This window comes from Xiphophorus maculatus, chromosome 12, assembly GCF_002775205.1.
Source record: "Xiphophorus maculatus strain JP 163 A chromosome 12, X_maculatus-5.0-male, whole genome shotgun sequence".
NCBI lineage: Eukaryota > Metazoa > Chordata > Actinopteri > Cyprinodontiformes > Poeciliidae > Xiphophorus > Xiphophorus maculatus.
Genome location: NC_036454.1, coordinates 22,045,502 through 22,071,578, shown reverse-complemented (window position 1 = coordinate 22,071,578; position 26,077 = coordinate 22,045,502). Strand labels below are relative to the sequence as shown.

At 37.4% G+C, this 26,077-nt stretch overlaps 2 protein-coding genes across 3 annotated transcripts in view; both read left to right on the top strand.

Annotated features, from left to right (window-relative positions):
• Positions 1-120: 120 nt before the first annotated feature.
• LOC102216602 (beta,beta-carotene 9',10'-oxygenase-like) lies at positions 121-16,672 on the top strand. Of its 2 annotated transcripts, none has more exons than XM_023344121.1 (12): positions 121-193; positions 1,892-2,069; positions 3,432-3,643; positions 6,199-6,314; positions 6,441-6,543; positions 7,438-7,578; positions 11,140-11,300; positions 12,166-12,336; positions 12,988-13,152; positions 13,767-13,949; positions 14,082-14,192; positions 14,913-16,672. In XM_023344121.1, exons 1-12 carry the CDS (start codon positions 160-162, stop codon positions 15,027-15,029), a joined length of 1,692 nt encoding a protein of 563 aa, XP_023199889.1. In that variant the 5' UTR covers positions 121-159; the 3' UTR covers positions 15,030-16,672. The 2 variants fall into 2 exon arrangements, with proteins under 2 accessions (XP_023199889.1, XP_005808562.2); XM_005808505.3 differs by having other exon boundaries at positions 12,988-13,125; positions 14,913-16,671.
• A 5,537-nt stretch (positions 16,673-22,209) lies between these two features.
• Positions 22,210-26,077, top strand: part of LOC102220440 (GDNF family receptor alpha-2-like) — a 70,726-nt gene continuing 66,858 nt past the window's right edge. The window contains exons 1-2 of the mRNA XM_005808520.3: positions 22,210-22,873; positions 24,191-24,535. Coding sequence (XP_005808577.1) covers positions 22,822-22,873; positions 24,191-24,535 — 397 coding nt within the window. The 5' untranslated portion in view covers positions 22,210-22,821. The remainder of the gene's footprint in view (positions 22,874-24,190; positions 24,536-26,077) is intronic.

Below are 26,077 nucleotides of genomic sequence, written 5' to 3'. Positions count from 1 at the left end.
GAGACGTGTGTGTGTGTGTGTGAATGGGTGTGTGTAAGCTGTGTTTGTGCCGTTTAGTGCCCTGGATCACTTCCTGGATTGGAAATTAGGGTTCAAAGGTTTCCAAAGGTTGTGTATTTCCTGTGTGCTTCTCGGGTGAAATCCAGAGACCTAGCAGTCATGTCAACGAACACGGAGTCCCAGACACACAGCTGTGAGTACACATTAATTTCTAAAATTTCACAACACGATGTGCATGTACACATGTACTCACGCAGATTCAGCTATTCCTAATTAGTATTGCTTTCTTGGATAATTTTTTACTTTTAAAATGGGAAATATTATATTTTGCATTACTGCTAAAAAGTAGATTTTCTTCCTTAAATTCACTGGAGTTTTCTTTTTATGTGTTTTGATCTTAAGTAGACTGCGGGGCTGAATGGATCTTGCTCTATCAGAACTGAAACATATTGAAAAATACACAGGAGAGAATCAAACCATGGATTTATTTGTAGTTATCAAGCTGCCTTAGACTCTTAGGCATCATAAAATGTAACAATCCTTTGAGTTCATCACAAAACACTCAAACCAGATGATAGCGAGACTTTAGCACATTGCAATTCCATTATATTGCATTTGAAAATTGAAAAAAAAAATAAAAATAAATAAATAAGGCTGCAGTCATGATAAGACATGTTGGCACTTCTCTTTTCTTCCTGCTCTCCAGCTGAATCAGAGCTGGTAAAGGAATTTGCACAATGTCTCATTAAGACCTTTTTGACATTCTCAGTTGTTGTCTGAAAATGAATCACAGACAGGTCTATGATGAGTGAAAATGAAAAGACCAGAGAGAAAGTGGCATGCTGGATAGAAAGTCGTGCAGAAACAGGGTTGGTGCAGAAGGAAAACAGATGAACAAAAAAGAACGACTAAAATAAATCAGTGTTTCAGCTGTGAGAATTGAAAGAAAAAAAAGAAAACTACATGAAAACAGCTTAAACGCTCAAGACTTTTTCCAAGTTCCAAGGTTGTCAGCATTCCTCACTTTGTTCACAATATGCCCATTTCTGAGCGTTGGAAACTGCAGGAATAAAAATGGCACTGCACATTCAGGTATCATTTGCAATGCGGCAGTAATCACACTCCAAATTCACGTCCACATAATAAGATGTTCAAGCCTATTATCTCTGTGCTGCACACTCTTATTGTTATTGTCTGTTTTACTCGTAGCACGGGAAAGAACAAAACTCCTTGATTGGTTGCAATAACATTTACATTGTCAGAGAAACATTCTCACCGATGCTCAGCATGGGGCTTCGGTTTGTCCTCGGTGGTTTGCATTTGCTAATCATGTAATATACTTCCGCATCTTTTATTGTTCCAATGTTTTGGAGAGTATGAAGCAATGAAGTGTTAGGAACAGGCAACGCAGCAACAAAGAAAATAATTCCTTTGTGATTCTCAGGTCGTCACCTCAGGGAGAAGTGAGTTAACACAAGTAGAGGCTTTTACAAAAACTGCTGTTTTTTTACCGAGCCAAGAATGATTTGCTAAGACTCTCTGTAGCTGTTAGAATCAAAATATTTGACATCCAGATGAAAAAAGCAACACTTGACCACAGTGCAAATTTTAAAACATATTTATTGTCACTGTTATATGATTACACAAAACAAATAGTCCGTGGATTTCTTGTATAATCTCACTTCACTATTTAGTGGACTCTTCAAAATGTAAAAAATACAAAGAGATACAACCTTCACAGCACTTCACATCATTTAATGCTGCAGCTGCACAATAGCTGAGAAAATTTTGTTAGAAGGGGGAGCCATTCTGGGCTTCATGATTTCCTGATTTCTTCAGTTCTCTGTCTCATATTTTCTGAAGTTGATTTTCTTTTTGTTTACTCTGCCAGTACCCAGCAGGGAACGATGTCCACAGGCCAGTGGACTGGAGAGTGTGGCGCCTTTGGTGCATTCAGGGGAGGAAACCCCTGATCCCATCCCCACCACCACCAAGGGAACTATTCCAGCCTGGATTAATGGCAGCTTTTTGAGAAATGGTCCAGGGAAATTTGAGTTTGGAGAAGACAGGTATTTACTCAAAACTTTGAATCTGTTACACAATGCACTCATACATTGTATTCATTTACAATATAAACTTAATAAAATATACATGTTTGCTGATTTGTTGATGATATTCAGCTCTTCTTACCTAAAAGGGCTCAAGAAACAAATCAGCTTATTTTAAACTATTATGTACTCAATTTTCTGTACATTTCTGCATCCTAAACCAGGCAAAGCTGAAATACCTAAACTCGCCAACCATTTTGTTAGGTAAACATTACTTAATCCAGGTTAGACATCCTTTTGTCTTGAAAACGTCCTTGTGGTCTACATAGATATGGCAGCATAAAGCAGTTGCTGCAGATTTCAGCCACACACATATTTGAGTGCTCTATTTCACAACATCACAAACTGGATTGAGATCTGCTGATTATGGAGGCCTTAGGAGAACAGGGAACATGTTTAGGAGACCAGCCTGAGATGTTTTGGGCTTTGTGATAAAATACTTTATCCTGGTGGAAATACCTACTAGAGGACGGAAAAAATTGGTCATATAGGGACGGGCATGGTGAGCAGCAATATTCAGTAAGTAGTAATATCTAATTCTTATGTGGTAATAAAGAGCTTGAAGTGTCAGAAGAAAACATTTTCTACACCAATTGAACTGTTAAGACAAAGTGGATCCTTGCTTTTAAATTGGTTACAGCAGATTGTGACTCTAACAGCAGAATGTTACAGGCAAATGGAGAATTGTCAGATCAAGCAACAGTTTTGAATCTGTTACTGTTCACCTCTGATGAGCCAGTGTGAAAAGCCTTGGTTTGTCTTTCGGTGATGGAAATGGCATCTAGTGTGGTCTTCTGCCACTGTAGTTAATTTGCTTCAACTGTTTATATGTTCTGGCTTTAGATATGGTCTCCTGCATACCTTAGTTGTAAAGAGTATTTATCTGAGCCATAGTTACTTTTCAATTATTTTAAATCAATCTGCCTCCTCTGACCATTTTTCTTATCACTGCTGCTCACTGAATTTTTTATCTTTCTTTGATAAAAGACAGATAAAAAAAACATTGCATTGTGTTTACACACAATACAATGTCTCTGCAAACCAGACATTGCATTGTCTTGCTAAAATATACTTTTAAGCATCATTTGATAATTTAGCTTTTACTTGTCTTAATATGTATTTTGTCTCTCTTCCATTAGTTGGTTTTGTCACCAATTTTATTCTTGATTCTAGTGTTTTATTTGTTGTTGCCATGAAAAGCATTTATTCTCAAAGCTCAGTTGAGTTGATTTCCCAGTAAAGAATATATTTTCCATCTAACACCCTCTAGTTTATCTCACCTAAATAACTTCAGTGAAATGAAATAGTTTTAATCTCTTTCAGATACGATCACTGGTTTGACGGCATGGCCTTGATGCACCGGTTTCACATCTGTGAGGGCAGTGTAACTTACAGCAGCCGGTTCCTACGCAGTGATTCATACAACCTCAACTCAGAGAAGAACCGCATTGTGGTCTCAGAGTTTGGGACTGTCGCCATGCCTGATCCTTGCAAAAATTTCTTTGCACGTTTCCTTTCCCGTTTTCAGATTCCACGTATGTATGACTTCTTTATTTATTGCATAATTCTGTTTGAAACATGCAGCACTAAGAGTGAACGTTTCAGTATTATACCAACACCACGGAGTCTTATGCATTATTGATCATCTGGGTTGTGACACCGCTGATGTTGGAAAGGCTTTTTACTCATCTCTGTTCAAAGCAAACCATGAAGAAAAAAACATTTTTTGTTTTTGCTGAAGAGGGTAGATACCGTCAGAATACACCTGAAATCTCAATGGTCAAGTTTTTGCTACAGAACTGAGCAAAAATAAAAATGCAGAAAGTATTTGCTGCCTTGCAGTTTGACATAGTTTGTGAAGTCAGCAAACGCAGCATCCTTTGCTGAATTACATTAACCAGTTTAGGACATTTGTTGAATTAACAGCAGTGAATAAATTCGTAGTAATTTAATGTGGCAGTCGTGTCCAGAACGCAGCGTTTCAGCATAGAAAGAGGTCAGTTTAATTGGTTGCGCTTACAAGCATATGCAGAAATCATTTCTTTCTCACTGACTCATTTGCAGTTACATTGTGCTTGAAATGTGACTTCAGCACAGAGATGGTCTAGTAATGAATGATAATTTGTTAACATTAAATTATGACTGTTAAAAAAGCCATCAAAATTACTTTTGTTTCATTAGAACAAGTACATTGTCAATTCTTCAAAAATACAAATAAATATGTTAAAATGTACTTTATTGGTTCCAGAATTGTAAAGTTATTGACAAGAAGAAGTCATCCTGTGACAATAATGATAAACTCCAAATAATGTTTGTAAATCCCAAAACCAGGACTGGGATGGGGAGTTTTTCTGTTGGAAGTATTTCTACACTATTCATTTGATTAGATCACCAGTAGATGCTTTGTTTACATTCCTAGATATTATTAAATACCGTTATTGTGTATTATTTAGCAGCATAGTTCCACATGGTGAGGTATCATATCTGATAATGGGTAAGTTTTATTTTTAGATGACAGTTTGTGTTTGTCGGACTGTGGCTGTATGCAGAGATAGACTTAAAGCCAAACAGACTAAATACGTTTTATGGATAACCTGTGGGGATTTTTGACATTGCTGAAACAGAAAACACAAAACATCACAAAAAAAAGAGAGAAAGAAACAAAAACTTTAAGCCGATATCATCTATGGTGACTCAACTTTCAGGTTCAGACTTGTAGTTAAGCACTAAATTATTCATACCCTCTATAGATTTGAATGTGAATAATGTAAAATCATTTTTATTTTTCCAAGAAGCTTATTTCTGATGGGAAATTAAAATGGGTTCTCTAAAAAAATGTAAAATGTAAAATTTTGCTGCTTGAATTAACATTTTATTAAAAACTGGCATTTTGAAAATTACCCAGGTCTCAATAGTCTCCTGAACATCTTTAATGACATTACATCAGTCCAGATATTTTTATTCTTGCTGACCTGTTTTCTGCTTGTTTCCACTGACAGTTTATCTTACATATATCCCATATTACATGTTATACTTGACGAAGGGTTCCAGATCAATGCAACTGGAAACTGATTCAGGCCACTTCAAAGCATGAAGATAAAAAATAAGACAACGTGAAATGAAATAAAACTAGTATATAATGTCCAGCTCAATCTGTTGCTGCTTTTAAATTAAGTTTACTAAAACTCTGTTTATCGGTTTATCAAATAATTTTACTGAATACATGAAAATCAAATTTTACCCAGCAAAGAACAAGCAAGCAGTTATTAATTACATGTCTGTTAGCTGCAAGCTATGCTGTCTTGCATCCTAATTTTTTCTGTTAGTCCTATGTTTACTCCGTATTTTGGCTAGTTGTTCTCTCAGTTTCTCTGCCAACTTCTTTCACTCTCTTAGCTCTCTCTGATGATGTTAGAGCATTAAAGATTGTTTTTCTTGAAACTTTTACATTTTAAAGCTTTCTTCAGAAAAAAAAAGAAATTAAAAAAAGGAAGCAAAAATAATTTGAAAGTATGAGTTGTTGACATGTGATGTGGTGCCAGGAAGCGAAGTGGAATGGTGGTAAGAGATTGCTAGGCTGCCCTCAGGTGCTCAGGGGAAACGTGTTGAGGCCCAGGAATGTGCAGGATGAATGACATCAAAACAAGTCATAAGCACATAGTTCAGAGGTCCACACATTCTTTGTTAATGTTTTAAAGCTTTCATTTACATGTTGCTAACGAGGCAGCCGGCACAAATCCCTAAATGATTTCCAGAAATCAAACAAAGAAAATTAGAACATGCATTTATATTTTAATGCTCTTGTCCTTGATTGCATAAGAGGTGCAATGTAAGAGGTGTATGTCTGCGACATACTAATGAAAGCCTGCGTATGTGTACAATGTCATTATTATCATTATTTAAGCCAAAAGAAAACACTTTTGAATGCATTCTGTGAAGGAGTGATGAATGAAAATTCAGATTTTAACTTCTGTAAACTTAAGAATAACAAGCTACTGGTTTGGACGAGTATTGTCTTCTCTGGCGTGCGTGAGAACGACGGAAATGTTTTGAAACACTATATGTTCCTGTCATCCACATGTGTGAACAGAGCCCACAGATAATGCAAATGTGAACTTTGTCAAGTACAAGGGAGACTACTATGTCAGCACAGAAACCAACTTTATGAGACGAGTGGATCCACAAACCTTGGAGACAAAAGAGAAGGTGGGTAGTTAAAGATTCAACAACGTCTCTTTATGAGACAGAGAGCTGATAAGAAGTCAGAGACTGAAGAGAAATGTGACAAGGATGAAGGTTAAAATGTATTTTTTATTGTCATTTCATGGTTAGGTGGACTGGAGTCAGTATGTTGCTGTAAGCTCAGCCACAGCACACCCACACTATGACCGTGAAGGAGCAACATACAACATGGGCAATTCGTACAGCAGAGATGGTGACCTAGTTTTATGTTTGCATAACCTCCCATATAAACCTGTCAATCTCAACATTAAAGTGAAGCAAGTGCTACTTTTTGAAAGATGCTTATTTTCCTGCGTCACTATATCTTACAGAAGTATTGATGAACCTTTTCACATTATGTGACGATTAAATAAAAAATTCAATTACTTCTATTAGAATTTTATGCTATTGACCAACAGAGAATAATGTAAAATTGTAAATTTGAAGGAAAGTTATTTGTGAATTAACAAAATGCTTCCCAAGGAAAAATCCAACAACGTCAATATTGTTGCTGTTCTGTTTTGGGGAAAATCTTTATAAGGTTTGTACATACATTTTTTGTGTGAAATAATTAAGCTACCCATCTCAGTCAGACTGGATGGGCAGCTTCTGTAAACATGAGATTTTAAATCTTGCCACAGTTTGTTGGGTGAATTCAAGTCTGACCTGGGCAAAGACATTTTATGCATGAATATGCTTTGCACTAAACAATTCCAGATAAAGTGTTCCTGCAAAATGTTAGTTTTGGTCAGAGAACAAATTTTTTCCCACTTGTTTTCAATGTTCCCTTCATAGAATGTGACAAAATAATTAAAAGAAATAAAGAAAAAATACACTTCCTTCCAGTACTCAGTTAGGCACCAGTACTTTCTTCCAAATAACATGCAGTCTGATACCATGAAAAAATGTTAAATGGTAAAAAGCATTATAAATCTGCTTTTGGTTTGAGTAATTTACAAACCAGAAGACCTGAAATCACATTTGTGTCTTTTTGTCATTAATTATCCTGTCTAATGTTTACTGTATGTGATCCACTATGCTGTCGGTGTAAATGTGTGCATGAAAGCGTCGTAACAAAATGCAGGGGTTTTCTCGTGGATTTCTCCAGGTTTTTTCTACACCATCATCCGCATCCCTCCTGCTGAGAAAGCGGCAGCAAAGGAGGACTCGGCAGACCTCAGCGGAGCCGAGGTGATCTGCTCCATCCCTGCAGCTGAATCCAGAAAACCTTCTTATTATCACAGCTTTGGTGAGATGCACACTTCAGCATGATAAGTAGTCCCCTCTCTTTATCTAATCGGCAGCTTAGCTATGTAAAGAACTAAAATCAGTGATTACTGTTAATGATATTGCTTCAATGACCCGTTCTGCTAAAATGAAACATTTGTATGGTTTTAATTTTGTAATTTATTACTTAAGTACTTGTATTCTCCTGTCATAGCTTCCTTTATTTTTAGTCACTCTATTGTTCTACCTCCAATTCACAAGCAACACCAATTTCATTCATCTCCTTGAAAGTTTTACAGTGCCTTGTCAATATATTTAAACCTATTCAACTTCAGAAGGTTGAAATTAAGTTATTGTTTTCCTTGTCTGCATTTCAAATAAATTACGAGTCATGTGGATGAAACCAAAATTGAATTATTTTGGCCTACATGACAATGTGGTGGAAAACCAGCACAGCACAAAACTGAAAAAAAAAAACTGTTGTGATTTTTCTGTAAGGTAGTCCTACAAAGTTTTGACTAAAAGGGCTTAATACAAATTTCTACATCCCCTGGACAGCCTAGGGTGGCAAAAGACACAAACAAAAAATAACCTATCTAGCAAGCATATAAACAGCAGAAAACTGGGATAAAACAAAAGGCATGTCAGATCAAACAGTCACATAAAAAAGTGAAAATGGTATTCAGGCCTGCAGGAACAAATCAGAGTGTATGACAGCCAAATGGCCAAAAGGCCCAGAAGCTTCAAAGTCACAGATCTGAAGAGGACTGCTAAATGATGATTTGTGTGAAACCTGGGAAGCAGCACCCAGTTACAAAGAAGGAGGATGTTAGAACAAAGCATATAACATCACATCTCTTAGAAACAAACATCTATTGGGATTCGGGGCAAATGCATGCCACTTTTCTGTTATTTTCTCTTTTTGTAAAAACTAATGAAAACCAATTAAAAAATGTTTTTTCCACTCTCAATTTATGCATTACTTTGTCTTAGTCTACTACATAAAGCCGTAATAAAGTGTCTAGAAGTTAGTGTGACAAAATGTAAAGTACGTTGAAGGGATTTTACATTTATAGCACTCGTTTTATGAATGCTATAAAGCCTTTTATGCTAGACACTCTACCGCCTAAAAGAACTCGAAAAGGGACAATCATTTGGCTATATTCCGAACACGCAGCTTTACAAAATGTTCACAGTAATGTTTAGTTTATCTGGTTGCAGTTTGTGTTTAGTCGTCTGCGTTTGCTTACCTTTCAATGCACAGATCAACATTTACAAGCACTTTGCAGTTATATTTAGTGACTGTGCTCTTTGTGAGAGTCCTCCACAAAAGAAAACAAAATTTAAGCAGCAAGAAGATTTGGGCTGGGAGAATTAAATCCTCCAACAAATAAACGCTTGAACACAGATCTCAGTAAACTCAGCAGCATCAGAAGCTCAGAGCACAGCATGGAGTCTCAGGCAGTGCGGAAAGTTGCTGCCGCATTTGAAAGACCGTCGGCGGAGTAAAATGTGGAGGAGTCTGTTTTTAATGGTTGCACAGCGTATGATTGGACATTACAGGTCAGCTGATACCCATAGGGGCAACAAAGTAGCCATTAAAAATCAAGCTCTGGGCCAATGCCAGTCATCTAAAGCAAATAAGACTCCATTACTTGGCTGATTTAACACAGCGTTGCTCCATTTGTTCCCTGATCACATCTCCGTCTATATTTCTGGCGGACCACCCTGTCCCACCAGACTTCTGGGCACCGAGAAATCCCACATGTCAGGAAAACATTGTGCAGTTGTACAACAAAACCTAATATTACATTTGTCAGAGGAGTTCCAGGTCGTGTTCCAGCTCTTTTTCTTTCTTTTTTTTTTGAAACACTTTTGTCTGAATTTTTACCTATGATGTGAAAGATGGAAAATGTCATCGCTGGGACCAGAAATATTACATTTGCAAGCTGATTTTGATGCATGTGGCTTCCTCCAGTCAGAGAAGAAATAAGTTAACACAATTAGGTGGCTGAAGGGACTGAACAAACTGCAGCTGCTTGTCGGTGTGTGTGCAGGTACGGAAGTCGTTGCAAAGATTGTTTTGATGGATCACAAGGCCTTGCTGTAATTGAGACCTGTTTTATTACATTTGGATATCACTTTATCAGGATTAGTTACTCTTTTCAGTGACTTTTCTTTTAAATCTATACAGTACCAGTTAGAGCTTTACCTACACTCATCATCAGCTTGAATGTACAGTTAAGTTGGTCCAATTTGAACACTTGCTTCTTGCACACTGGGTTAGTAATATAACATAAATCTTTAATAATTAAAAAAAAAACTTGAATCGAGTGAACAAGATCTAAGATCTGTCTTACATTCTAATCAAATTGTACACATGGTCTGAAATATATCCATTGACGTCTGATAATATTTGGATAAATACACCTTAGAATGTAGCTTAAAAACTATTTGTGGCCATTAACAAGTTTCTAGTGCAACTGTGTCTGGATATCTTGTTGGCAGAAACTAATTAGTTTCCTGTCACAGAGATACATTTTAGCCAAAGCTCAAAACATTTGAGCAGGCTTAAAAATGGATAAAGCAGGTAAATATTAACCTGCTTTATCCATTTCAAACCCAGTTTGGATGTTTGTTTGTGATCACTGGCCTGTTGGATCACATAGTTGTGTCTTAGCTATTTGTGGACTTGAGGTTAAGATGAAAAATGAAAAAAATAGCCTTATGTTTTCAATTTTCAGTTCAGCAATGCAATACTGAACCTGGTACCAGAACAACCCCATAATAGCATGATGGTCCCACCACCACACATAACAGTTGCTTAAGTGTTATTAGTTCAGCTTGAAGAGTTTAGCTTGACTTTTTTGGTCACACTTACTGTCAATGTGGCCAAATATTCCAGTATTTGTCACATCTGACCACAAAACTTTTCTCTAGGAGGCATTCAAACGCTTTATGCCTCCCAGACAGACACATAAAGAAGGGCTTTGCTCATTTCAACTATTTGTGCTATCAGAGGGTGAGTGTTTGTGTTACATAATTTAAATTTGGTGTTTTATATTAAAGAATGATTAAGAAACACATTAAAATGAGTTTTTTAAATAAAGTGTTTTAATTTGAAGTCTCTGCAGCTGTCCATATTGAAATTTTTCAGCACAGTTGAAAACTGTGCTGAAAAATTCAATTCTAAGCCAGGAAAAACCCCCAATCTAAAACAGTTCTGCCAATTCTGATACAGAAATAAGTTTTTCTCAGCACCTTGTAAGAAGAATTTTGACCAAATATTAGTGGTAGTTTATGTATACAGTATGACATTGTGTAGATTAAAGAAAACCGTGATTAAATTCAACTTTATTTAGCAAGTTGTTGGTTTAAAAAATACTGAAAATGTAAGCTGTGTTAAGAATCTACCCCAAATTAATAGCTCAACATTTGCAGGTAATGACTGAATTTTATATTCCTTGTTGTCTTTGACAAAAAGCTTGGAAAACTTTAATGCGCAATGTAAGAAATGAGCAGTTCTTCATCTTGTTCTTTCTAATGCATACATCTCCCCCTGTGTTTTCCCGTTTCTCTCCAGTCATGTCTGAGAACTACATTGTGTTCGTGGAGCAGCCGATAAAGCTGAATGTGCTCAAGTTCATGCTCTACAAGATCATGGGACAAAGTTTTCAAAAAATCCTGAGCTGGGAGCCACAGTACGGCACCATTTTCCACCTGGTCGACAGGCGCACAGGCAAGGTGCGTGACAACAGCTTCTACAAACGGCTTATTTAATCAAGAGATTTAGTAATTGCTAGAGGGCAAACAGTTCAAGAAACATTCTTCTTAAACTCTAAGCAAGGTGTGGGTGATATCTTTTGTTTCGTTTCTGTTAGCTGGTATTTGTACAATTTTAGACGTTAGAAATGTTCTTTTTAAGTTCAGATCAAGGGTTTTTGAAGAGACTTGGTTGAAGTTATCGTACAACAGCATCTGACAAACATTCAGCAGCTTTATACTCATCAAAAAGAAAGCAGTTCCTCAAGTGATCTTTTTTTTTCTTTGCTGTTTAAAAGATTTTTCATTTTAAATCCAAAAAATTGAGATAAACGAGAATTTTTCTTCAAAAATATGAAAGGATTTTAGAAATGGCACAACCTCCTTTTTTGCCCCCAACCTGTTGTTTAAGCAGTTTGGAAAGCCTAAACTTCTGTGTGTGATCGAATTCAACGAGTACAATGAAGTGCATTGAAACCCACAGTCGCACGTAGCTGCTGAAAAAGCAATAACAAAAATTTGAAAGCTGTGCATAGATCTGTGCATGCACGATTACATTTTTTTCTTATTTATTCTGATGAGGACACACTTGGATGCTGGAGCCTTTCCTCAAACATCGTTACTATCAATTTCTTCGCCTCATTACACAGAGCACCCAATAAACTCACAGCAAAAAAAATAAATAAAAGAAATTCTGAAAAAGTTAAGGCGCAGGAGAACATCGGCAGATGGAACTCATCTCCAAATATTTACCAGAATCAGCTCACTTCCTGCCAACTTGTTTGTCTGGTGGATTTTTACATTACTAGCATTTCGTACTGTTCAGTGGTTCTAACTGGTCCAACAGGAGAGCAAAGTGAAATACCGAACGGCACCGATGTTCACACTGCATCAGATCAACGCCTATGAGGACGATGGCTTCTTGGTGATGGACATGTGCTGCGGGGATGATGGCGTCGTCATTGGAGACTTCACTCTGGAGAATCTGCGGCGGGAATCAGGAGACGATATAGACAAGGTGGACTAATGCCTTCTGTTTAAAATCTGAGCTCAGAGTCATGTCTTATGGTGCCATGAAAAGGTTTTAATGCCGCCTGAACTTATTTTTTCCTTTTGTCACGTAACAAACTTAAATATATTTTCTCAAGATTTTACACAATAGACAAGCCAAAGCAGAACATAACCTTCAAAGTCTTTTGTAACCTCTAAAAGGTTTCATGTAGCTGATAGTTCTCACAGCTTTATCACAACTAACAGTGATAAATAGTTTATATCTGTAGATTGAAAAAATGTGAAAGAAAACAAAAAGATAAATCAAGGGGTGTGAAGGCAAGGCATTTGTAATTAGCAACATAATGAAGTTTTGTTTTTCAGGTTGTGTTTGTTAACAAAAAAAACGTTAAATGTTCTTGTGTTTTGTTCTTCTTTGAAAAAGAAAAATAGATTTCTGGTACTTTTAGCTTGTAAAGTGTCTGCTTTCAAAAGTGTGGGAGAGATTTGTTTTAATCAACTTAAAACGTTCATCAAACCATCAAAGTATGTTTTTTTCCCCAGTCGTTCTGAGTCTTGTCATTTAAATAGCATCATTGTACAAAGTAGCCACACGTTTTGCAGCTTTTCATCTGTGATGTCTGACAAATGGTTTTACTCATTTATTTTTATTTTGCAGTTTTACAATTCCTTGTGCAGAAACCTCCCAAGGAGATACGTGCTTCCTCTAAATGTGGACGAACAAACTCCTCTGGACCAAAACCTTGTCATGCTGCCAAACTGTAAAGCCACAGCAAAGAAGGCAGATTCTGGGGAGGTGGGATTCTACAGTATTCACTTCTCTGTACGGTCACTGACTTTCCAAAGTAATATGTTTAAGTGTAAAGAATCAGACCTATAATCATGATAAATACAGGCAATTCTATCCCACACATTCCAAGCAATTACCCAGCATAATGAGATAAGCTACTTTCTGCAAGACAGTAATTTCATGACTTATCACGGGCAAAAATGATGTCCACCATGCAGTGAACAATTGCCATTTAATAGCTTCTCTGAACCCCCCACACACACTCTCTTTTTGCTCTGTTTTCTTATGGCACTATAAAGAAAGAAATGGTGATGTCCAAGTTGTCATGGCTACCTGAGCAATAGTTTTCTCAGTATTCTTCTAAGGTTCTTAGACACCTTGTGTTATATTCACCTTAAAAAATGGGAATGTGTTGCTGATTTCCACTGAGAACAAATGAATATTGCATATTTCAGTTAATTGGAACTGAGTTTGAGCGGAAATGTGTATGTTTTTTATTTGAGGGATGATTTACTGCAGGGATCCATTCGTCTTTAGCAGGCAAGAATTGAATTTTCAACATCCCTAGAGAGCAGTGTGATGTAAATTAGACCTTTTAGGGGGTGGGGGAAGAAAACCATCCTCTGAATTAAATTCTGACCCAACAGGTTTACATGACCCACGAGGAGCTTCACAGTGATGAGCTGCTGCAGTACGGTGGCCTGGAGTTCCCTCAGATCAATTACGACAAGTACAACGGCAGACCTTACCGCTACTTCTATGCATGTGGCTTTGGGCACGTCTTTGCTGACTCACTGCTCAAGATGGACGTCCACACCAAGGAGCTTAAGGTGCTCTATTATCCAGAGACAACTTAGATGGAGCTCACAGTTAAATGCAGCAGTTTTACAAAAGAACTCTGTAAGCTGGATTTACAGCCTAAAACTGGCTTCGATAAAAGGTCTGCAATCACCCCTGTTTAGGTGTGGCGCTATCCAGGCTTGTTCCCGTCTGAGCCTGTCTTCGTTGCCTCACCCGACGCTGCAGAGGAAGATGATGGAGTGGTCCTGTCAGTCATTATCACTCCTAGCAAGGTAATTTAACAAAAAACCCACTGACACAAACCAGCAGCACTTATTGTCAATTTAAGGTGCCTCTCAAAGCGTTCATAAACCTTTCACATTTTCTTTACGATCACAAAGTGCAATGTATTTTTGTAAGATTTTATATGATAGATTAAAATCACATATAGAATATATACCAATTTTCCACACCTCACTATTTGATCTATTTACCTGAACTTGTATGCAATATTTCACAACTGCACACAAGGTGTTCTGGTCACATGAGACCAAAACTGATCTTTATGGCTTATATACAAAATATTATTAATTAACACTACACATCACCCTGAACACACCATCCACACAGTGCAACGAAGATCTGCAGCTGTAGAGCAGCAAAATGTGTTTCTAGATTAAAGATTTAAAAAATCTTTTGACATCTATCCTTTGCCTCCTTCTTCTGCCTTCTGTTGGTCTTTCATACAAGATCAAGGGGTATGAAGACATTTCCAAGGCAGTGTAAGTAGGTTTTATTCAAGTGATAATAAAACCTACTTTGTGAGGTCTGTAGAGAAGCAACATAGTTAGCGAGTCGTTAAACTTTCTTTTCCACTTATGCACCCTTAAAACCATGGAAAGGAAAGATAAATGCACAGCTACTTTTAGTGAGACCGTGCTCCTTTAGAAACCCCTTTATTATTTATTTACTTTTTTGTATTGCATTTTATCTCCTCCTGTATCTGTTTCCAGGAGAAAAGTACTTTCTTACTCATTCTGGATGCCAACACCTTCACCGAGCTGGGGAGAGCCGAGGTCCCTGTCAACATCCCATATGGGACCCATGGAGTGTTTAACGAGATGGGCTAGATGTGCCACTGTTTGAAGCTCTACGGCAAACTGCTGAGAGTAAACCAGCAAGAAATCCACTTTATCCACAGGACGGAATATTTCTCTTGATATCGCTGCCTATAAACATTCCTGTAATGAAAAAAAGGAGAAGACGTAAGACCAGGGGAAAACTGCACACTCATAGTATCTGTTTGTTCCTCTCTGAATGAGATTGATGCACTTTCTTACTGCGTCCTGTTGTACTAGTTGGATGGTGATCTCTGAGAGACTTAAAGGTTTTTTTTTGCTATTTACTTTCTCAAAAAATGTGTAATGTCTCTTTCAGAAAAAGGACTGAGCACCTTGCACTTGAAAGGACTAGAAAACAATACATTTAAATCAATATACACTTAAAAAAAATCCTTTTTTTCTTTTAAAGTGTTTTTGCATCACCACACCATCAGAAACACTATACTCCCATAGAGAAGAAAACAGCACTTAGGAAACAAAAATGCATCAGAGAAAATTCAATTTCTGTCGAAGTAATGTGATAAAAATGAACAACGTCTGAAATGGCTGCAAAATAAATGGATCTAACAGGTCAATAGCTTTCTGAGAGTCTAGTGGAGGTTGCATTATTCTGTGTTGTCTTACTGAAAACAACCCAAAACAAAGCTGCCGGACACACACGCATTGACATTTAGGGCCACATATGAGAGCAACGGCAGCTTGTATTGAACTGTGAGCTAAGCAAAAACGCATGTTCAACCCATAATGACAACTTAAACTTGTTGCCCTTCAAATCCTCTCCTGGATTGACTTTACTGATCTTTCTTTTTAATTCCTGCAGTGATTTGAATTAACTGATTTGAAGCGACTCTTTGTTCTTTTCAAGCACTTTGTGAAAAAGTTGACAGGTTTCAAAAGTGTCAAGTCTCATAAATATGGATATATTATGGCTTATGCATTTAAAGTGCTTTGAAAGTGATTATAAACCATGGGGTTTTGGTAAGTTTTAAATATGTCTCAACTTTAGATAACTCAAACTGAAAGAGGTTGTGCAGAGGTTTCATGTTTAGCCTGTCCTTATTACTCCTAACTTAATTAAACAGGGTGGAACAGGGCCATAATGCAATATTTAGATTAATTTACCAATTACATAGCAGCTCTATATTAACCTAGGGAATTAACAAAACCTCTGTTTTTTGTCATTATTCTCTTCTCCAGCTTCGTGTCCTGATAAATTTACTTTATGGGTCTCCCATGACACAAATTAATTACTTCACAATTCTTGATCTAATCAATCATGCTTACCTTCTGTGAGTGTTTGACTGCTTGTGTGTAAGGGATGGTTTTCTGTGTATTCTTCCACAGTCTGTTGCTAATCTGAGGATGGGTCATATTAGGTAACAGTCCAAGGAGATAAACCAGAAATCAAGATTATTTTGGTGTGTTTCTGGATACAGTGTCATGTTAATATCTGCTCAATTGCAGATTTGTTCTGTGTTTAATGTTTTGTTACACATAAATGTTTCAGATCATCAGATGAATTTTAACATAACAAAAATAACATGCAGTTTTTGAATGATACTATTTATTTTTAAAAGGAAAGAAAGCCATTCAAAACAAGCTATCTGTGTGAAAATAAATAAATAAATGTGTCTGCCAAGCCCTGTAAGTAGTTGTGCCATCAAGCATTTGTACAAAGTGGCAAAAAGTCATTTAGGACCTTGTGAACACTTTTGTGGTCATTTCTCGCTGAATTCTTTCTATTCGACTACATTGTTTAAAAACATGGACAGCTGATCTATGTTCAGACTCTGACTAGACCTTTACAAAATGTTTAAGTCCCTTAGAAATGAACTTTGTGGAATCAGAATCTGAATTCCTCTTATTGCCATTGTGCACAAAAGAAAGTGCAACAAAATAATAATGAAAAAAAAAAATCCTTTATATCAATGTCCTGCTACACAATCCAAGTATGCTGTAACTTAAGGTCATAAACTAATAGATGGATTTTCTTCATCCAGATTTTCTTCTAGAGGTTGGTTCAACTTTGGCAAGCTGTACGTACAACTCATGAAGCATGAATGCAGCATGAAACCATAACTATTAACACAATTATGTGATTCTTCTGAAATTATGTTAGTTTTCACATTTTCCAAAAGGTTTTACTGTAGATTAAGTCTTCTAGATAATCAAGAGGTTATTTTTGGTAAGACATTTCTTTCTGTTTCTTTAGGTCAGTATTTTCATTAATCGTGAACTCTGACCTTAACTGACAGGTCAAGTTGTTTGTCAGGTTTATTTTTATAGCGTCTTTCAGCAACAGGCTGGTTTTTTAAGCACTTCATACAACAAAAAACATAACACAGTAACCAATTATAAAACAAGCAATAAAGACTAGATAATGTCAAATACTATCATTGAAATGAAGAATAATCACCATCAAATATTTATCAAATATATTGATCAATGTTCCGGATTTTATTAATCAAAAGCAGCTCTAAACAGACGGCTTTTAACCTTGATTTAAAGGAACTGAAAGTAATCAATGTATCCAAAAGAAGATGATTTACTCCAGATCTTGCTGGGACAATCAAACTTTAATCCTGGAAATGTAATTCAACTGGAGAAAGTTATGGCATAGCCCTATAATTTGATTGATTGGTTCTTAGCGTCTGTTCAGTCAGGCCTGCAGTGCTTTAGATATCGTCCTCCGCTCTTTTGTGAGCTCCTGGATGAGTCGGGAGTTCACTCTTAAAGCGCTCTTAGTGGGTTGTCCACTACTGGGGAGGTTCATAATTTCCTAATTTTTAGACGATGGCTTTTGTTGTTCACTAGGGTCAGATAATAACCATCAAATCATTGGGGACAATCAGTAGAATAAAAAGAAAACATACACAGCCACTATTTAAAGCAGTATTTAAAAAAAGGATACAGATAGAGATAACAGGAGTTGACGTTCCTTAAAAGGAGCCTCATTTCCTCGTGCATGTCTAGATATGAAAGGGCGTGACTGCAGCTAATGGTTAACCTGAATTACACTATAGAGTGGGATAATTTCAGTGGCTTGTAGTCACATGTGCGTATGACATGGCTGAGCTGTTTCATATTTTATTCTGTTTGCACAGCAGAAACAAAGCAGACTTTTCAGTCATAGAGTTATCTTTCTACTACTGGTGTGAACCTATTCCCATCCCTGTGAATTTCTTTTAGTAAAGTCAATCTAAAGTCATAAATAAATGTTGGCCTTTTTAAATCTTGACCACAGTATGATACGCACTCTAAAAGTGTTTCTGAGAACATTTTAAATGACTTGATTGTCAGTCATGCTTTCAAGGTGACAGTTTCAGACTGACTAAGCTTTTATTTGACCCCTGAGAGCAAGCCTGAGCTCCATAGTAGCTCTCCTGCTGTTATTGCTTTTAGCCTTAACTTTGACAACTATTTGAATTATTATTTCATTATTATACTCTGAATTTTTAATGATACCATGTGCATTCAGCATATTAGCCACACTTTTCTGAAGCTGAGTGTGATTACTCTCAATAGTAAGAACATTGAGTTCCATATCTGGCTTTGTAATCCCCGACTGTCACAGCTTTGTGCCATCTTATTTTGACACAGTTATCCGGCATATGTTTGTGGTGCAACGTCTCTCTCCACTGCACATACGTATGCCTATTAATTGAAGAGTATGCAAGTAGGGGAGTCATCTAAATGCGTGTGTGTGTGTGTGTTTCCCTCAGGGCTTTTTCTAATTGCGCAAGTAGAAAACCCCCCCCTGCCAAATGTATAATGTAGTCAGAATGGGGTGTTTAAATATCCTCAGAGATCATGAATTGTGCAAGTCAACAGAAATGAAATCTGACCTTGAACCTGACAGGGAGAAAAATGAGTTGAGAAAAGTATTCATTATAACACTATTTTGGAAATAGAGAAAAAAGGATTTGATTCAGGAGTTTCAGATGTTAAATAAAAAAGAAAATGGAACTAGATACTTAGCATGCATGCATATCCCTAAACTCTTCTACCCTACAGTTAAAATTAGAGCAATACATCAATTTAAGACATCTCATGTAGTTTGTATGAATACCATACACTGCAGTCCTGAAATATTCATTCTCCTTGATCTTCTTCACAATTTGTATTGCTAAAGCCACAAACTTCAATGTGTTGTATTGGAATCTTGTGTGATAGACAAACTCTGACATAATATTCTAATTCCAATTATTTTTACAATTGGAAATGGAATAAAAATCACACTTGTTTTTTGTTATATACATATATATATATTCTCAACAAATAAAATAGCTTTATTTTGATTTCCCAACTGCCTTCAGAAATCATCTAAACAGTAAAGTTAATCAGAATATGTGTGTGATTTATTATCAATATGAATACAACTCCTCTGTGAAGGCCTCTGAGGTTCATCAGAGAACGTAAGTGAAAGTGAAAATATAACCTTGTTAAGACCAGGGAACATAATAAAATGTCAAGGAGAAGAGTAAAGCAAAGTTAGATTATAAAACTAAATTTCTTGCTTTGGTTATCTCATGGAGTTCTATTCAATTCATCATGGGAGGAAAATTAATACTGTAGATTATCTTGAACACGTCCCCAAGGCAAAACTTGGTGCTGACAGCACCATACTATGAATATGGTCCGCTTCAGGGAAGCTGGTCATACTTGATGCCAGGATGGACCTGAACACAGCACAGCTAGGAAGAAAATCTGCTGAAGTCTTAAAAAGACTTGAGTTGTGTGGTAGTTCATCCATTCTAGAAAAATATAAAAATCACAGCTTTTTTATCTCTTCCCTATTATGCACTACATTATGTGATTGTAATTCACATAAACATATGAAAAGATATACACAATAACATGTGAAAAATATTCCAGGGGTACAAAGACTTTGTTCTTGCATTTCAAATGTATGACTCTCAGAGATAAGCACCTCTGCTTCACAGGAATAGACCGTACTCGTCACTGCAGCACTATTCCACGACATTTAGAGGATATTCATGATGGTGGGACGATGCTTTACACAGTGCTCATAATGCAGCGACTTCAAACTCAGGGGACAACTACAAGCCAGGGCCAATATAGGCAGAATGAGGCTGATGCTGGCATTATAATGGTGAGCTCTTTTCCCTGTTGGACGAGAGCCCAGGCTGACAGTCAAACGTCATTAAGAGCTGGTGGCCATGCAGTTTGTCACTGTCATCACATCCAAATGGAGACTTTGTTTTCAAGATTTGTAAAGATTTATGACATTCTGGGCAGGATTTAAGCAACGATGTGCAACAAAGTCATTCTGTCTGATGCAAAGCCACACTGAAAAATGGCAGATTCAGCTGGTTGTGGGCTTTCCTATTTCCTCTGAGCCAATATGTGCTCTATGAAATGAGACATTGTATTTGGGTTTTTTTTCCTTTTTTCTTTTCATCATTTTACTGATGTGGGGGAGCACAGATGAGATGTGAAGTGCTTGGTTATTATCGAAATGAATTGTGACATTCTCATCATTATTGCTGTCTCCACCTTTGAACTCTAGGCCTAAAATAATTTGCAGATGTGAGTACGGGGGGAAAATCCTGATGTTAGCCTGAAATATCAATACATCCAATCCCCTTGCCAAATTCCTTGAAATAAAATGGTTACTACTTTAAAGGATTTTGAATGGTTTTGGTATAAGGCTCCACACAGTATCCTGTAAAGGTATTAAACTCTATTTGAACTTTTTCCACATTTTCTGAAGTTGCAACCATTGATGTTAATGAATTTTAAAGGGATTTTGAAATGAAACTAACAAAGTAGAGCACATTTGTGAAATGGAAGAAAAATAACACAATCTTATTTCTTTAAATTAAAATTCTGAAGTGTTGCATGCATTTGTATTTATGTTTATTGTTGGGTCCATACTATGGAGAACCACCTTTTATCTTTTCAGGTATGTCTTCGCCGACTCTGGATATCTACAGGCTGACATCTTTGCCCATGCTTCTTTGGAAACCAGATGAAGCTCAATCAGATTAGACATAGGGCATCTGTGAATAACAATTCTCAAGCCTTGTCCCAGTGTTTTTATTGGACTTAGCTTTAGCCTTTTGTTGGTTGACTCCATCACTTGAATCTGATTTGATCAAATCCATCCATTGTATCTCTGACTACATGCTTAGTGTTTGTATTCTATGAACCTCCATCAAGGTTTTAAGTCTTTCACAGCATCTAACAGCCTCTTATTGGCTCATAAACTCTGACCAGCTTCCCTGTCCATGCTAAAGAAAAACCTCTACAGAATGCTACCAACGTGTTTCATTGAGGGAATGGTGTGGACCATTGGGTGATGAGCAATGGATTAGACAAACAGTCTCATCATAGAGCACCTACTTCCACATGTTTGCTATATATATGGCTGGCAGCAAACTAGAAAAAGACCTCTATATCTTTCTTTCAGCTCAGCCTTACTCTTGCCTCTCCCATAAAAGCCAGACTTGTAATATTTGTCAGGCAAAGCAGGGCTTCTGTCACCTAATCTATGGATCTCTGTAGCTCCTCCATAGTTGCCATCTTGGCTGCTTCTCTCACTAATCATTTCCTTACCCAGCATGTCTGTTTAGATGGCAGTGTTAGTAGGTGTGCAGTTCTGGTAAACACTTAGATGATGGATAGAACAGAGCTCTGTTAGATGTGGAAACCGTGGGATATTTTTTAATAATCTAACTCTGTTTTAAACTTCACAACAATTTGAACCTTAACAGAATATTTGTCCCCCTTAAACTTCCAAATTCAGTGACACATGTAATCAAAGATATACATCAGGGGCCGTTTGAGGTCACTTTTTCACATGCCACCCTCGCACCTCCTCACATCCATCTCTCTTTCTTTCTTTCTTTCTTTCTTTCTTTCTTTCTTTCTTTCTTTCTTTCTTTCTTTCTTTCTTTCATTCTTTCATTCTTTCTTTCTTTCTTTCTTTCTTTCTTTCTTTCTTTCTTTCTTTCTTTCTTTCTTTCTTTCTTTCTTTCTTCCTTTCTTTCACTCTCTCTCTCACCAGGAAAATTACAACATTCTGTAGGGCAACATTTATTATTGGGCTTCTGTGGGAACCGTGTGCGCCGCGCTTTCCAATGAGAACGCCTTCTCGCAGCGCCCTCTGCTGGATCAACGATGCCTCCCCCCTCCTTCCTTTATAAAGTGCTGTGGATGCCTCGACACGCGTGCAGTCAGTGAAAAAGACGCGTTCGCTCCTTCCACAGGAGCGCACAGCTTTGAGAGGAATCCAGTGGAGGGAGAGAAGGGAAAAAAACTAGTCATCGGGTTGTAGCACTTTCAGACGAGTTCTTTCCACCTCCTTTAATATGCTGGCACAGATAACAGATTTTTTGTAAGGCACTTTGGGAACTGTTTGTGGGACAAACTGCCTGCAAGGGGGGCAAGAAAGGCGGCCAGACTGAGCCCATAATGCGGACACATCACATCTCAGTAGTTTGTCGGTATGAACGCAGCGCAGCGGACCCCGAGAAGCAGCTTTCATGGATCCACTAGCTGACTGCATTTAATTTCTTTTCATTTTTTCGAATCCAAGGGAATTTTTTCTGACTTCTTCAGTAAAGCAAAAGCAAAGGACCGTGGATTTTCCATCTTTTTGGGCGTCGAGGATTTGTTTTTTTCCTTTTCTGTTGGGGGATGTGTTTTACTTTTGGAATAAATTAGGATATGCATTCTTGTGTTTTCCTCAGTTAGACTTTGTCAAGAACCTGGAGAAAGGAATAAACCTTTAAAGAGCTGGAGATAATAGTCTAATTGGAGTCTTAACAATTTCAACATGAAGTCTGGCACACTGTGGATGTGCTTCTGCGTTTTTCTTGTGCTCTTAGGTAAGAAGTATAACATTAAATATTATTGGTCTTTTTTTATTTTGAATTTCTTTAGTAAATCACAAAAGCGTTATAGTTGTAAGGGATTACCGTCACTTTGATCAAACTAGAAGTATCTGTCAGTCCAAAGTTAATGTGCTTGTTGTGAACCACGGGATTCTAATGGCCAAAGCTGATCGACTCAGTTATATAATGACTGATGTCAATTACAGCAACACATTACAAATACACGTATTTTTAAGCAGGTAAATTCTGAAGCAGCTCAACTTGAACTTTTAATGCCCCAGAGATTCTACAACGGACATAAGGAGGTTAATATTATTCTTATTTTAACAACGAACTGTTTCGTATAAATTCAAAGCAAAATATGCAACATTGTTTAATGCAATACGTTTTTATCTCTCTGTTTACCACCTCTAATATATTTATAATAAACACAATAATTATGTTCACGTATTAAAATCCTGTAACTGACGAATTAATTTTTTTCTACTGAACTTTTATGTAACATTGGCTTTGCAGCCAGGATCGATACAGCACACCCTTTTGCTCTCGGTTGCTCAATTCACAATGTCATCACAAGGGGTCTCTCTTGTCATTTCACCAAAACTATCTGCACTTTGTTTGCCTGTAAAGGTGGGTTCGCGTCCTGAGTCTTGTAAAAGTCAGACAGTCTCTGCTCCCTCCGAGAATCACTGCGAAACCTAATTTTTCACTTACATATAATGGAAATTACAACAATTTTTAAATTGTTGTCAATTCAATAATTGACAGCAACAACAGTTTGTGTCTGAAATATTTATTTCAGATGTGAAATGAATATAATTTTTTAACGTTTCTGAGTTACTTTTGTGAGATTTAAAAGCGTTGGAGAAGTTTAAATTTTCCTAATGTTTACATGAGGTGGGGTTGGAAGTGCCTACCAGCATCGAGGTATATCGAATTAAGGTTTCACTGCTAAGGTCTCAAAAGGGCTGATTTAATCGTGCTCTCTTGGAACTACTTGAGAATTTACCACTGTCTACATTTTTAAGGGTATGTGCCAAACAATATATATATATATGTATTTAGAGAGAGAGAGAGACAGAGAACATACATATATTCTAGATATATATACAGTTTCAGTCTTTAGTGCATATATATATATATATATATATATATATATATATATATATATATATATATATATATATATATATATATATATATATATATATATATATATATATATATATATATATGATCATCAGCCACAGTCAAAATTACTCCCACATGTTCACCTTTCTGCTTCAAATAAACCCTCTCCTCCATGTCTAGGTTCTTTGGAAGGCTCTTCAGCTGTTTTAGTGCCCATGGCCAATGAATCCCAAGGATCTCCTGGCACCAGGTCTACACGTGAGACTCAGTCACAGTGGGTAGACTGCATCCAGGCCAGTGAAATGTGCAGCCAGGATTCTCGCTGCAGCCCTCGGTACAGGGTGATGCGCCAGTGCCTCGTGGGCAAGGAGAAGGATGCCATGCTGGATAACAACCGGGACTGCAAGGCTGCCCTGGAAGTTCTGCACAATAGCTCTCTGTATGACTGCCGCTGCAAGAGGGCCATGAAGAATGAGTTGCAGTGCCTACAGAACTACTGGACCATTCACATGGGTCTCAATGAAGGTAGGGAGCAGATAGTCACTTTAGAAAAATAACCATATACTTATTTTGGCATCATGAAAAAAGTAGCTGTTGTTTCTCTGAAGCTTTTACCTCCATCAGCTCATTTCAAACAGTTTCGGTCTTTAGTGTCTCTCGCCTCCTTCTATGCTCCCTCTGTGACTGGCTGTGAATTCAGCGAACATCATCAGTCATCTTATAACTAAGGATGCGCTGACGGGCTCTTCACGCCTGATGATAAAATGCTAAATAACATGCCCACAACAACACACGTGTTTGCTGGTGCAGTAAATTATCTGGGAATATACACGTGTAATGCACTGTCATTAATAATATGCACATTTTTGCATTATAGCATCCCATAGCTCTCCAGCATCATTGTGTGTTCTGAGGAAAGTAAAGCATAATGTGCTCTCTTACGTCCTCTTATTGTGCTACTCAGAACCCTCCAACGAAAACCACATTTTGCAACTTTTCTCTGGCGCAAATATAATGGAGGTGTAATGGAATTACATTAGGTGGACCTGTTATTGGTTTTTACCTAAAGTGTTCCATTTTGTCTTGTAATTAGGTTACGGTTGTAGAGCACAGGCGTCCCTATGTGTCCACTTAACCGGTACAGAGGATTGCACTCTTGAAACATTGTAACCTACTGTTTTTTATTCTTCTTCTCATTTAAGAGCAGATGGCAGCTTGAACCTCTGCCACTGTACATATATTGTTACCTATTTAACAACTTGCTAAAGCCAGGATTAATGCCCTTTTGCCCAAATAACTTCCTTATTTCATACAGTTTTTGCAGATTTGTCCACTGCACATCCTTGATGAGAATCTCCTATTCCCCTGCATCCCAAAGGCATGCTACTCCATTGAAGTTTGATAACTATGGAGGTTTGAGATTACTTGAGCTTTGTGAGGGAGCCATCAGGGGACGGCTGTCACAAAGAGATGGAGACTGTCAGCACCATTACTCAGGTTGTGGCGTTTATTTGTGGTGTGTTAATGCTCAATTGTTACTAAAACAATCCAAAGTGTGCCAAAAAATATCCCCCCATCATTTGGCCTACAGCATGAACCTTTGATACAAGGAAGGACAGGTCCACATGTCCATGTTAGTCATGCCAAATTGTGATCTACAATCCCAGTGTTGCAGCTGAAATTGAGACTCATTAAACGAGACAAGATCTTTTTTATCTGTTTGTCCAATCTTGCTAAGTCAGTGGGATGTCGTGCCCTATGCCTATCTGACAAGAGCTGCACCTAGTGTGGTCTTCTGCTGCTGTATGTAGCCCATCTGTCTCATTGTTTGACCTGCAGTGCATTCAGAGATGTTGTTTTGCACACCCTGGTTGCAAAGTGTGGCTGCATGTTCTCTGTTGCTTTTCTGTCATCTTAAATCAGTCTACCCAGTCTCCTCTGACCTCTGAGACATTTTTATCCAGATAGTAGCCACTTGATATTTTCTCCTTTCTGGACCATCCTCTGCCATAGAGCAAGAATTTCTGGTAGCATTCTTCACCACAGGAGAAGATGCTCTGGGTATCC